Here is a 14,498-nt window from a genome sequence, read left to right on the forward strand (position 1 = left end):
CCCCCATCATTGACACCCCATACTAATGATTCTTCCCGCCACAGTTGTAACCTATAGGGCAACATCTTGACCCATACTTGGTCAGGCATGGGCTCTTGGTGGGAAGCATTGGCAGTCAAGTATCCACTTCCTTCCAGTTCATTCCCCCTTGGAATTAGTGGCCCAGTCAATGGCCTTGGACCAAGAGCAAAGTGAGCCAAACCCCTGATTTGGACTCAACACTTGTGGTGTGTAGCCTCATCTTCCCAGGGTGTGGCATGCCTAGTGGTGCATCCCAGGGTGGGTGAGAGCTGTTGACTTAGGTACTGACTGGAGCCTTGGCTTAGATGCAATTTCTGCATAGCTCTTTCCTTTGTCACTTGCTTTCATATCAGAATACACATGAGCAAGAGTGGTGATATTATAGGAATAACTGAATCTACTCCAATTACTAGTTTTAAATAGTAAATCAGTCATCTTTGGAGTCTTATCATGAGCATAAGTGGACCATGAAGCCGTCCACTCTCTAGAGCCCTGCGATGGTCAGGAAACTGTATTTACCTGTGCACCAAGAGCGGTGCTTCTCCAGGTGCATGCACATGCATCACCTGAGCATCCTGTTAAATGGTGTTTCTGGCTCACTAGGTCTAGGGTACATCCTGAGAGTCTGCGCTTCTGGCAAGCTGTGATGCTTGTCCACGGACTGTGCTTTGTATAGCAAGGTTCTGGGGCATTAGTACACTTAGTAATTTTTGCAATTACTTTACAGTTAGCTTTTTGTTTTAATTTCAGAATGTCTCAGACATTCATTATGATTTCAGAGTGCAATATGCCAGCATCAAGATTTGAGTTATATTTGTTTTAAGTTCTCCCTCACCTATGAAATGCAGTGTTTCGGCCAAGTTCAGATGGACACTGTGAATGAAGCTGGCCGTGTGGTGCTGGGTTATCTCCTTGCCTTTGCTCTGCTCCCTGCTCTTCCCTCACCCCTCACTTTCCAGTGGCCTCCATGACCCCAGGAGAGGAGTGGGCGTGGCCATGGGGTGCAGGTAAGAGAGGACAGCCACGGAGAACACCTGAGTGGAGCATGATGGGGGCTCTTGGCCTTTTTCAGGCGATGACCTGATGCGTTGTGTGGACCTCTACAACCAGGCCCAGTCCAAGTGGTTTGAAGAGATGGTGACAACCACGCTGGTAAGAGATCAGAGATGCATGAGCACATCAATACATTAGCCGGTGCATGGGGGCCAGACGGTTAGCAGGGAGTGATGGAGTGGAGATGACCGTGGAGAGGGCCGTTCCATCCAGTCTAGTGTTGGGGGCAAGACCTCCAGCTCTGGGCCAGTCGATGAGGATTCAAATCCCTGCTCTACCACTGCCTGGCCATGTGAACTTGGGCAGGGGTTGGGTTTTGCTGTAGACTCCTTGGGCTGAGAACTGAAGAGCCAGGGTCAACAGAGGATGCCCCTAACCCAGAAGTGGCTGGACAGTGGCCCCTTTAGGACAGATAGCCAAGTTGTAGGTCAAGTGACACCCCCATCCCTGAAGAGTTGCTGTTTTAGCTGGTCCTTGATAGGCGGTCCCTGCGAGGTATATAAACGGGTACACTTGGGGAAGTGACCAGGGGGTTGAGGAGCAGGTGTTAGACCCTTTGATACCCTCCTGAGTGTTTCCTAAAGAAGCAGCATCTCCTTCTCAATGAGCACCCACCTCAGTTGACTGTAAAGTCTGGTTGGTCCTCGGGCTATTGGGCCAGATGGAGAGGGAGCATCATGCTGGGTGCTTATCATGTTGTCCCACTGCCTGAAGCCACCCCTAGCAGTGGGCCGACCTGGCCGCCTTCCCCAGGTGTCAGCCCACCAGAGCAGATTAGAGGTCATTGTCATGAGAGACGATGACCTAGCTGTCCTCCTGGGTAATCTGCTAAGTAGGCTTCCTGCTTTACCCCCTCCCCAGTTAATCACCTGGCTGGTGACCCAGTTGTGCATATAATAGCAGTCTGATCCCCTAAATTCCTGACACAGAACCATCTAGAAACCCAAGGACAGAGGCTTCCTGCCCTGCCCTCTGACAGTGACGACTCGACCCCCAGGCCACTCAGCCCCCTCTGGCCTGGCCTTCCTTCCTTCAGCACCTGGGAAAAAAGCTAGGGTGGGCAACAGCGAGGAGGCCATTCAGCTGGGGTCCAAGAGCAAAGCCTCAGGGGTTCAAGGCATGGAAGCTTCCACATGGTTCCCACTCTCCTTCCCACACTGGGTGCTCGAGCAGGGCTGCATTAGCACAGAATCACGATCAGCAGCGTGGGAGACCCTTGTTCAGATGCCAGCTCCTCCCGTGAGTCCACGTTGCTTTGGGCGAGTTATGTTACCTCTCTAAGTGCTCGTTCCATTGTTTGGAAAATGGGGATAATAACAGAGCCCACCTCTTAAGGTTTTTCTGAGGACACTTGAGCAGTGCGTGGAAAGCTCTTAGCATTGTGCCTAGAAGAGCAGGCTTTCAGAAATAGTAGCTGCTGCTGTCATCCTTATCATCACCGCCTTCCCCTCGAGACACAGGGCAAGTTACTTATCTTTTCTGAGCTCAGATTCTATATCTGGTCCCAAGGGGGTTGGGTACAGCACGTGGCAGGACGTGCCTGTAAGCCGCTTCCGGTTTATTGTATGTGGTGGTCTGAGACCTGCTTGGCGGGAGGGCCGCCAAGGTGAGGGGACGTGTTCAGGGGTCTCTGGCCTTTTATTCGGCAGGAGCTGGAGCGGCTGGAGGTGGAGAGGGTGGAGATGATTCGGCAACATCTGTGCCAGTACACACAGCTGCGGCACGAGACGGATATGTTCAACCAAAGCGTGAGTCCCCCGCCCTCGCGCCAAGGCCAGCAGGGTCCCTGGGGAGCCCCGGGTGGTGGGGAGGGCCCCCTGGTGCTGAGCCAGCCACGGCAGGCTGAAGTGGGCAGCCACACACGAACCCGACCCGAAGGTGGGCCGTGGGCAGGATCTTGGACCTGGAGTGTCCTCTGGAGAGGGATTTGTCCAGATTTCCCTGCAAGTCCATGTGAGTCCCTCCCAAGCACATGGAATAGGAAAGAAGCTTATAGTAGTTAAGGAGCTGAAGCTGCTATTACTCTCCTGGTGAATTCCTGACCCTCCCCCTCCCCCCAAATATAAATGTCTAGAAATATTAAAAGTGTCTAAAGCTAAAGCTCCATTTATTCTGCTCTCTGATGATGAGTGCAGGGACAAATGGAGGAGAAGAGGTCAAGGCCGTGAGCCTTTAAGCCCACCCTTTCAATTCACAGGCAAAGCCCCTGGAAGGTAAAGAGCCTTCTCCCACGGCAAGCTCCAAGTACGGGAGTTGGGGTCTCCCCGCCCTCATAGCCCTCTGTGCATTCTGTCCCGCAAATGGACCTCCTTTGGGGACCCTGAGCATCTAGAGGCTGCTTTACTAGATGCACCGATGAGAGCAGCAGGACTCGGAGAAGCCGTCCCCGGCTTGGCCGCCCCCTCTGACCGTGTCCTCTTCTCTCTCCCTTGCAGACAGTCGAGCCTGTGGACCAGCTGCTTCGACAAGTGGACCCAGCCAAAGACAGGGAGCTGTGGGTCAGGGAGCACAAAACCGGCAGCATCCGCCCTGTGGACATGGAGATCTAGATGGGCGTGCATGGCCCTGGGGGGTGGGGAGCGGGGGCCTGCTGAGGAGAAGGACTGGGGGTCCCACCGCGAGAGCTCTGTGGGGCCACCTGCCTGGCGGAGCTGCCCTCCCACCCCGTGACCCGGGCCACGCTGAGAAGAAAGGAGGGTGCAGGCTGCAGCTGGCTGTTCCAGGCGGGCGACCTGGACAGCCCCAGCTGCGGGGTCCCCCAGGGTCCCCGGCCGAGAAGACAGATTCACAATCCTGCTGTCGTCTGCGAGGCTGAAGGCCCAAGTCCTGTGCTGTGCGTGCCCCTCTGAGAACTCTGTGGGCTCTGCTGAGCTCAGGAGGTGTTCCATCCCCACCTGCACCCTTGGAAGTCCCGAGGCCCGTCCTCCAGCTCTGGCGTGTCGGGGGAGGGAAGTCTGTGTCTCCAAGCCAGTGTCAGCACCCGGAGAATGGCTCGAGGGCACCATTCCACCAGACCACCTGCTCCTGCAGTTCTTAACCGCCCTCCTTCCTGAATATTTCTTTTGCATCCTGGGGGCCCATCTCCTGGCTTTTCCCCTGCCACCTCTCATCACCTGTCTTCACAGACTGACCCTGCCCGGAGAGAGCAAGATGGAACTACCTCATTCGGCAGATCAGCCCCACGGCGGAGCATTTCATTGCGTTTCCTAGCGTATCAGGCATCCTTGGTGAAGTCTCCTCTAGAAAGCCCAAAACCGCTCCGCCCTTGGCTGCTGCCCCAGGGAAGCTTCCACCCCCTGCACTCCCACTCCCTCCCAGGCTCACTTGAGGAAGCTTCCCAGAGTCCTCCGTTAGCAAGACCCTGTCCAACTAAAGCCAAAAGGCTTTGGGGATAGAAATGAATCCGCCCATCTCCGTGGCCAGACCAGAAAGGGCCGCTGTGGGCCTCCTGCCGTCGTGTCCTCTGCGTCCCTTGTGCTGCCCTCAGCTCCTGCACCCCATTTACTGGGACCACGTCCATCCTGGCAGGGCAAGCATTTGTCCTTCCCCCCTCCCGCCCCGAGACGGCTGGACCTGGTTGGGCGCGGCTGGGTGGGGACCACTGCGTCTGGTAAGGCTTTCTCCTGCTGGGGCCTTGCTTCACAAAGACGGCAGGCCCCACGGGCACTGCAGATCCTCTCGTGGCCTTCTGGGAAGTATCTTGCCACCCTGGACTCTGCTTCTGCACATTCCAGCGCCTGCGCCAGGCCTTCCCTTCGTGCCGGCACTGCCTCTCTCCTCTCTCTCTCTTCCAATTCATGGGAAGGCCTCGTCCCAGTGTCCCTTCAGAAGCTTTCAGCATTGCCGCGGTCTCCTTGCTCACCATCTTCTCCCTTTCTCTTGTGCAGCAGATCTGTTTGTTCTTCACCAAATTAGAGTCCAATAGGACCTGAGACTTTACCCAAGGGGGCCTGGGAAAAGTGAAGTGACCCGAGGGAGGTCACACATGAGTGAGAGGCAGATTTAAAGCCTGGAACCAAAGTTTTGAGAATCCACTTTTTAAAATCTCTCCTGATGATTACTTTGGATTTATGGGACCTGTGCATCTCCCATGAGGGTAGACGTCTAAGCACACCTCAGTGGTCTTTCTCTCAGTACCTGCTCATAACTTGTCTCTTTGGGCACCTCTTCCTTTGAATTGGAATTGTTTTCTTCTGGTTTCTATAAGGAAAATGCCAAACACAAAAGTAAACCAAAATTTGTCACTCTCCTCTCGTTGGAACATTCCAACCCAAAAGGTCAACATGAAGGCCTTGACCAACGTGATGGCGTTCCAAGGGATGGAGAACTAGACCTTGCGCCGCGACACCAGCTCCTGATTTCAGGAAATTTTTTCTTGGTTTCCTTCTTAAAAACAGGTGCTCATAGTAATTGCTTTGCAGCGTAATAGACTAATTTGTGGACAACTTTCAAACGTTCAAAGCCAAAATCTGTTATCAGCCCAGATATTTTGAGTGTGAGATGGCTTTTTAACTTTGTCTTCTTAATCCCATCTGGGATTCTGGAGGCTTCCATCCATCCCGGGGACAGAGCACGCTCTCTTGCTCTCCCAGGGTAGCCTGTTGTGGGCTGACGTGGCTCCTCCTCTGTTTTCTGTGGTCATTTCCCCCACCCTACCCTTACTCCCCTCACCTTTAGCCTCTTTCACATACTCCTTTTTCTTCTTCCCATATTTGTTAATTCATCAGATACTTAGTTAGGGCCAAGCAGTGTGCTAAGATCTGGGGACAAGATGTGGTCTTCTCCTGAGGGAACCCCCTGGTCCTTATTATGGTGAAGCTTCTCTTTTCCCCAGGAGTCTTGTGGACCAGTAACCTTGGAATCCATCTACGGATACTCTCCATGGAATCCAGGTGTTTGAGAGATACATGCATTGCACCGATGAATCTGCACATCCATCCATTGAGTCAATCATTCATTCAGCTAATACTTGAGATGAGCCAGGCCTCGGGCCAATATTGGAAATAGAGTTACAGAGAAGATGGACACTCCCCACCGCTCTGGTTCCCTGTAGAGAGGAGGATGTTCAGATCTCTCTGGAGAATCAGAACCTTGCACTCCTTCCACAATCACAAGCCATGGCTACGTGGCATTTACCTTGTGGACGGACAGTAGACAGCCACCAGAGTTTAACCTGACCCTCCCGGTCCATATCCAATTCAGATTTCCAAAATTTTGTTTTGTTTTAAATAACTCTCCTTATTTTAGGGATGGGAAGAGTTAAGTCCAAGCATGGCTAGCGGGTGCTGCAAAAATACACCGTGAACTGGGCTCTTCTCACTTACCAAGATAAGCACGAAGTCTAAAAAATTGAAAAATGCACTTGGGTGTAGCAAATGCACTTGCTCTCTGGGTGGTAGTGGTGGTTTTGGTTTTTGCTGGTTCATCAAAGATCTTGCTGGGTTTATTCACAGCGTGAGTGAAACTTGACCACCCATTGCTCCCATGTCTGAGAATAGGTCAGCCCCTTCTACTTCCACCAGGGACACACAGCCCGGAGACTCATGGTGTTCCAAATGAGTTCATTGCCATGACAACATCAAACTGGGGGTGTTCCCCACTTCCTACCCTCATCTTTTCCAGGTGCTTTTGATCAGTATTGCAAGTCACAGCCCAGTGGGCACAGAGTAGGCGGCTCCCTGAGGTTCTGCAGCCGAGATGGCTTTGGGCCGCCGCCTCGTCTCCAGTCCAGTACTTCGGGCTGGGAGGCTTTCTGGAATAGGAGGCGTGTTTCTCCACACATCCCAGCTACTTCACAGCTGAAGCAAACAGAAACAGTGTACAAATTCACGAACCAGGGGTTTCTCTTCCCTTTGTGATAAACCAGTCAATTACCAGATTAGTGGATGGGTGCATAAAAACCTTGGCTGAGCCAAAGTCCCTTCTTGGAAATACAAGCCATAAAATTCCAAAGATGTCAAAGACCTTGGCTTGTTTAGGTGACTTTCTTTCCAGCTGTGAGGAGCCCTGACGAGAGTTTAAACATGGGGCAGCAGCATGCTCACGTAGCCAGAACACCGCCTAATTCCCACAGCACCCCCCTTCATCCCTACCTGGCTCACGCCCCTCCCCCGCCCAGGTTCACTGAGCTTGTGTACAGTAAAGGTCATTTTTAAAAGCAAACCATTCTGTGGATTTTGACCACCTTAATGCAGTTCTGCAGTTGCCACCAAAGTTGGTATTTCCATCACTCAAAAAAAATCCCTTGTGTCCCTTTGTAGTCAAACCCCTCCTTTTATCCCTACCCCCGGCAGTCACTGATCTGCTTAGTTTTGCTGTTTCTAGAATGTCACATAAATGGAATCATCCTGACATAGCCTTTGAGCCTGGCTCCTCTGACTCAGCATAAAGCTCTGGAAGCATCCATGTGGTGGTGTATGTTGGTAGCCTGTTCCTTTTCATCGCTGAGTAGTCGTCCTCTCTTGCCTGGTGTACTGCTCTGCTTCCTTGTTTATGAGCTGTTAGCCTTGGGAATTTCCAGCCCAGAATCTTCCGCTTGTTTGCACAACCCCTTCCAGCCTGCTGCTCCCTCCAGTTCCCAAGTCTCCCTCTCCAAAGGCCAGCTGTGCCCACAAGTGGTTCTGGCGCACACTTGAGTTTGCCATTGGGGTTCATTTTATGTTCATGATGCAGAAATTTGCCAGGGCTCGGGGCGGGATGGAGGGGCGGGGCATCGGTTGCCAGCCGCTGCCGCCGTGGTCTGAAACTTGCACCTTGATGAGCAGATCCACCCCCTCCTGGGCCCTCACTTCCGCTAGCGCAGCCTGTGCCGTTCAGTGAGCGTCTGGGGCTGGGAGGCGAGTGGAAGAAGCGTGGACCAGGAGGCAGGGGCCTGGCTCGCGGGTGCGCCGGGACCTCCCTGGAGCTCTGTGACACGTCTACAGACTGGTGGCCCAGCTCCTCCCCTTCTCATTGCCCTTTTTGTTCTCTTCCGGGCCCCTGCTGCACCCTCAGTTGGCCTTGTACCCCAAAATCCTTGGGGGAGAGATGGCCCTGGCACTTCACCAGGAAAATCAGATGGAGATAAAACTAAGTTTTATGAGCTAAGAATGAGGTATTTCCTCCCAGATCCCCCAGAGAAAGTCCAGGTGGTAACCTTTCGGGTCTCCCCACCCACCCATCCTGAAGTCGCCTCCCAAGCCCCACGGAGCTAGGGCAGGCAGGCCTTCAGACGGGTGGCACTTCCCCCCCTGGGGTGCTTGTCCCTGCAGACGTGCTCGGCTGGCGCCCAACTGTGCCTGCGCACCCTCCAATGGTGGCAGGTGGTGGCCGAGATACGACCAACCCCAGCTAACGCCAGGCTGGCCTCCGGGCTCGGCCCCCAAGTACCCACTCCACCAAGACACCCTCGGATCCAGGTGAAGGTCAGGGTGCCACGGTGGGCCGCCGAGCAGCCACGCCTCTGGGACTTCTCCAGTTGGAATCTTTCCAGGGAGGCCCGTCCCCATCTCAGGATTATTTCTGCCGGGGATTTCCTGAAGGCGATGGGCCCCCGCTCCCGTGGTAGCAGGATTGGGTGAGAATAAGACACATGCTCTCGTTTTTCTTAACCCTCTAGGTGCCGGGGAAGTGGCTTTGGCAAGAGCCTTGTTGGGCGGTCTCTGGACCGGGGCAGTTACAGTGACCTGTGGGCCACCTCTGGCCCTGGTGCAGTATTCAAGAATGTGGGCACTTGGCGTTTGAGAGAAATTCCTAATGAGGTTGTGATGGTGGAATGGGAAGGCTCAGGGCATGTGGGTGTTTTAATGGGTTCTGTGTGACTTGGGGACAAAGAGGGGACCCTGGGAAGAACACTGGACAGTGTGTTCCAAGAGCTTCTCGTTGATCACGAAGCCTGGAATTAAGTTGCATCCCCCTCCCGGACGTTTGCGTCTCCATCTGTCACATGGAGACACCTCCCGGCAGCCCACGCTGCAGGCCAGGTCCCGGGAGCACACACAGGAGACAGCTCCCAGCCGGGCGCCGCAGGCTCGCATCTCTTCCCTTCGGAAGGAGGTGGTCGGGGGTAGCCCCCCTCTCGGACGTGAGCACATCCGCAAACCCGGTTAAAGTGGAATTTTCTAACAAAATAAACTTGCTTGTTTGGTCTGTCTCCTGTAACTTTTGCTAAATACTTTATACATTTTTAATGGTAAAAAGCAGCGTCTCCTGCCAGCGTTCCTCATCCCAGTACGGATGTGTTTATCCCACATTGTATATCCTCCCATCCTCTGGCTGCCGAGATCAGTAAATAAAATCAATATAGTATAATTTATAAGTAACACTGGTCCCTACCTGTGGAGGCTGTGCCCTGCCCTTGCCCACCCCCTGTAACAGCCTTTGTGTGTATTAATGCTGAAGAATTAAATGTTTAAAGGGGTTTACGTTTGGGAGGCATTCGGTATCTATCATTGTTCCGCAGTATTATAAAGCATTTTCATGAAGTTCAATGCGATGTCATATTTTTTTTTTTTTACCCCCTCTGGCTCTGTGTGTGCACTTGAGATGCTTAGGGTCATCCCATGTAAAATAAACTCCGGAGGCACTGGGTCCAGCTGGGCCACCCCCTCCCTGGAGGGCTGCCGTGTTCCCCATTGTGGGAACAGCCTCACCTTACTCCTGATTTTTCGGGATTGATGGTCGTTTTGAGCCTGTTGCCTTAGCAGGGGACAGAGGGCACCTGGGCATCTGCTGCCAGACCTGTGAGTCCCAGCCCTCTGCCTTCCCCACCCCCCATTCACCCTCTGGGGCTTCTGGATATTTGCTTCTTCCTCATCTCATTCATTCATTCAATAATCATTGAACGTCTACTACATCCAGACGTGTTCTAGGTACTGGGAGCACGCACGGAATGAAGCAGACTCCTGCCCTCACAGGACTTCCACTCTAGCAGGGAGAGACACACAAACAGCCGTGGGAACTAAGTTATGTGGTGTGGGCCTAGGAAGGGTCAGGTGTTATGGAAAAAGCGTAGGGCGGCTGGCGGGGATTGGTAGTTCCAGGGTCTGGGGTAAGGATGGGTGTGTCGCAATATTAAATATTGGGGTGGCATTCCTCGAGAAGGTGTCCTTAGACACGACCGGAGCCAGCTCATGCCAGGGTAACCACTCTGCCGAGCCGTGTTGATCCTGCCCTGCTTGGTGAGAGGTGAGCCTAGAGAGCAAATGAAGGCATCCTCGAATCCAGAGCGAGGGTCAGGGTACCACGGTGGGCAGCGGAGCACTTATGCTGCGGGGACTCTTCTGGCTTGAAATTTTCCAGGGAGGCCCCTCTGCGTCTCAGAGGATGGTTATTTCTGGTGGGGATTTCCTGGCAGCAAGGGAGCTCCTCTTGCAGCAGGTTTGTCTCCTCAGACACGGAGGGGACAAAACCCTTGGCTCCAACTTTTCTTAACCCTTTACTTAACCCTTAACCCTTTTCGGGAGCCTGTGTTGGGAGGTATCTCGTGGCGAGGGGCTCTTTTTAAGAAGCCCTGGGGGTGAGCCAAGCTGGAGCCAAGAGTGTTGGGGACAGCCAGGGGGCCCTGGACCTGCAACGTGCCCGCCTGTGTGCGAGCAGCAGTGTGACTGTTGGGAGCTGTAAGGACCCCAACAAAGCATATTCTTAAAGTGAGTCCGTTCCTGTGGACCTGTTGTAAGTAGGATCTTTAGATGTGACCCCCCTCCTTCAGGATGGATTGTCATGCTCTCACTGGAGCTCTTTATAAGAGAAAGAAATTCAGACAGCCACGGAAGCGAGACGCTGGAAGCAATGAAACATGAAAGGGGAGGCCCAGCAGACGCCGCCATGTGCCTCGCCACGTGACAGAGGAGTCCAGGATCCCCAGCACCCCGTCTTCAGGAAGAAGGAGTCGTCTTGACGAGGGCTTGATTTGGGCGTTTTCATGGCCTCAGGACTGTATGCTTTAAGCTATTAAGTTCCCATGGTAAGAGCCAACCCATTCCTGGTATATCGCTTCCGGCAGCCCAGCAGACTAGAAAAATCAGGGAGGTCAGTGTGGCTGAAAGAAAGGGTGCAAGGAGGAGAGAAGCAGCCAATGGGGTCAGAGGGAAACAGCAGGGAAGGGGCAGATTCTGCAAGGTGCTGTTGGCCATCGAAGGGCTTTGGAGGAAGTGCGGTGCCAACATGAGGTCCCCAGTGCAAGAGTGCCTGCCCCGCTCCGTTTTTTAGGGCTCACTGAGTTCTGCAGAGGCAAGGGCCCCAGTGGGGAGCCCTGTTAGGAGGCGAGTGCAGGAAAGCTGGGGTAGATCATGGGACCTGCACAAGCTTGGGGACAAAGCGGTCAGACTCTGGGTATCTTTCCAAGATAGAAAGGGCACAGTTTCTCACCAGATTAGAGTGGGGAGTGACAGAAAGGGAGGTGCTGAGGCTGATCCCAAAGAGCAAATGGATTGCCACTGGCTGCGAAGGGTGGCCGTGGGAGGAGCCTTCTTTCCCAGCTCCCACCCAATCTTCTGCACATCCCCCTCAGCTCGTCGCTGGGCAAGACAGAGAGACGGGGTTGAGTGCTCGGAGCTGGGGTCCCGCTCATGGCCAGGATGGAGCCTCCGGTGGGGAGTGCAGGAGGGAAAAATCTGCTTTCTGGCAAGGAAAGGCCAGGAGGGGGAGACATCCATGGTGAGTCCCTGCCCCGGGACGAGGCCTTCACCCCAAAAACAGCAGGCAGTGGTCTCTGGGGCTAGGGAGAGTTAATGGCCCCAGCTCAGACTTAACAATCCCTTCATCACATTTATCATCCCTAACAACTTGTTTGTCTAAGGAGCATAAACTCTCCCTTGGACAGAAGATGTTTATGCAGGTTTTCAAACAAACCTCCAGGTCATGACCCCCCACTCTCAGCAGCATCAACACAGCTGCGTGGCCCCCCCCCCCCCCCCCGTGTGGTTGGAGCCATGGGCACGGCAACCTGAAGACTTTGGATGGTGCCAGGCGGCTTCTCAGCTGGTTCTGGCTCTTTCCTCCCTGCCCCTGGAGAGGACAGGAAAGGGGGCCCCTGTGCCTTCTGCGTCAACCCGTGTTTATCCAGGGCCATCCCTCTGCCCTCCGGTGCTTCCGTCGTCACAGCAACCCCAGCTCTCACCTAGGGCAATAGAAACCCTGGGCTCTGGCCGCCCTGAGGAAGGAGGCAGCAATGCAATAGTGAACTTGGAGCCTGGCAGACCTGGCTTTTCCTCCTGGCTTTGCCATTTAGCAGCTCTGTGACCAGAGCAGGCAGCATGCCGTTTGGAGCCTCTGTATCTTCCCTGTACCAGCGGCCTCGCCTCATTCACAGCCTTCCCAGGCCCACAGAGGCGCTTCTGAGAGCCTCTCAGCCCCACTCGTGGGGGGAGGCCAAGGGTAGGGGCTCTTCCTCCCCGTCCTTCCATCTCCCAGATGTCAGGGCTGCCAGAAAGCTCAGCCGTGAGCATGATGCCAGCCCATGGCCCGGGTTTAGTGTGCCTAACTACTATTTATAACTGCTCTTGAGAACAAATGCCTGGCTGCAAATAGTGAAAGTCTACAAGAAGAGAAAGGGCTCCTATTAAGAAATAATACTCTCTGACAAACTGATGGGAACATTTAGTAAAAATGTGGGCATGGGCATGTACACGCACACACATTAAAATCTCTTAAGAAGGTCCAACAATGAGCCCTTGATACTAATGACTATGTTTGTAAGCCTGTGCACCTGAAATAAGAACAAGGCCTAGAGCTGCAGAGTGCCTAAGAGCTACCTCCTGAAAGCCTCCATGTTGCTCATATGTGGCCAGTCTCGAAGCCAAACTCAGCATGTAAATGTGTTGCCTTCCCCCCAGCATGGGACATGACTCCCGGGGATAAGCTTCCCTGGCACCGAGGGATTACTACCAAGTACCAGCTGATGACATAACTAGAAAATGACCTTGGGAAAACGGACTTGGCCCAGTGGTTAGGGCGTCCGTCTACCACATGGGAGGTCCGCGGTTCAAACCCTGGGCCTCCTTGACCCGTGTGGAGCTGGCCCATGCGCAGTGCTGATGCGCGCAAGGAGTGCCGCGCCACGCAGGGGTGTCCCCCGCGTAGGGGAGCCCCACACACAAGGAGTGCGCCCATAAGGAGAGCCGCCCAGCGGTGAAAGAAAGTGCAGCATGCCCAGGAATGGTGCCGCCCACACTTCCCATGCTGCAGACGACAACAGAAGCAGACAAAGAAACAAGACGCAGCAAATAGACACAGAGAACACACAACCGGGGGAGGGGGGGATTAAATAAATAAATAAATCTTTAAAAAAAAAAAAAAAGAAAATGACCTTGAATAAAAGGGTCAACTCGGACCAGCAGAATATCTCAGTCTACATATAATACCAGGAATTAAAAATGCTTTTTGACCTGAATCAAAGGGGGAAATGGAAAGGACAAATGAGTTTATATGGCTATGAGTCTCCAAAAAGAGCTGGGAGATTATCAGAGGGGCTGCCCTTATGCACACCTGAGCAGAGTCCAAGAGACAGATAAAAGTAGATGCAACCCCAGGTGTTAGTTCTTCTGAGGGCTGCAGAGACCCACAGGTTCTATGGTCATGGCAGATGGAGTTCAGTGCCATGTCAGTTGGCCCTACTTTGGAGTTTGTGTTTCTGTGTGATGGAGCTGGACTCAGATGTGGTCTTTGTCCACAAGCCTCTCCTGTTACTTTTACTGGAACTGTAGTTGGTGCTGGGGTTTAATGTATACCCAGGGGACCTGAATCTCTGGACTGACCATGTGATAGCCAAGCCCTGGGCCTCAGTAGACTTTATTGGACTTACCCCACTCAGCTAACATGGAGTTGAAGAAGGTCAACCACCACACCAGGGAGCCAAGAGTGCCTACAACTGAAAGCAGGAGGATTGCATCCAGCCTCCATGTGGAATCTAAGCCCCCTCTTGACATAGATGTGGAGTGGACATGGCCATTCTAGGGTCCACAGGATGGAGGAATAGAGTATGGATTAGAGCAGACTTACTGATATTCTATTCATGAACTATTGTGATTAGTAATTGAAGAAAATGTGGCATTGGTGTGGAGAAAGTAGCCATGGTGTCTGCTGGGGGTAAGGAGTGGGAGGAAGAAATGTGATGTGGGGGCATTTTCAGGGGTTGGAGTTGACCTGGGTGGTGCTGCAGGAACAGTTACCGGACATTGTATGTCTTCCCATGGCCCACTGGGTGGACTGTGGGAGAGTGTGGGCTATGGTGTGGACCATTGACCATGAGGTGCAGCGGTGCTCAGAGATGTATTCACCAAATGCAATGAATCATGATGATGGAGGAGGTTGTTGTTATGGGCGGAGGAGTGGGGTGAGGGGAGGTGGGGGGGTTATATGGGGAAAAAAATCTCTTGAGACATACTCTCTGGAGCCATGGGGGGCGGGGCGGGGAAAGGACAGCATCAGAGCCTGAACTCCTCAGG

At 53.4% G+C, this 14,498-nt stretch overlaps 1 protein-coding gene across 4 annotated transcripts in view; it reads left to right on the forward strand.

Moving 5' to 3' along the window:
- Positions 1-9,542, forward strand: part of GAS7 (growth arrest specific 7) — a 224,304-nt gene extending 214,762 nt beyond the window's left edge. For all 4 annotated transcript variants that reach the window (XM_004460221.4, XM_071210318.1, XM_023589330.3 and 1 more), the window contains exons 12-14: positions 1,094-1,173; positions 2,724-2,822; positions 3,510-9,542. In XM_004460221.4, the coding sequence (XP_004460278.1) occupies positions 1,094-1,173; positions 2,724-2,822; positions 3,510-3,623 (293 nt within the window). In that variant the 3' untranslated portion in view covers positions 3,624-9,542. The remainder of the gene's footprint in view (positions 1-1,093; positions 1,174-2,723; positions 2,823-3,509) is intronic.
- The last annotated feature ends 4,956 nt before the right edge of the window (positions 9,543-14,498 follow it).

The sequence above is a fragment of the Dasypus novemcinctus genome, chromosome 21 (genome assembly GCF_030445035.2).
Source record: "Dasypus novemcinctus isolate mDasNov1 chromosome 21, mDasNov1.1.hap2, whole genome shotgun sequence".
Lineage (NCBI taxonomy): Eukaryota > Metazoa > Chordata > Mammalia > Cingulata > Dasypodidae > Dasypus > Dasypus novemcinctus.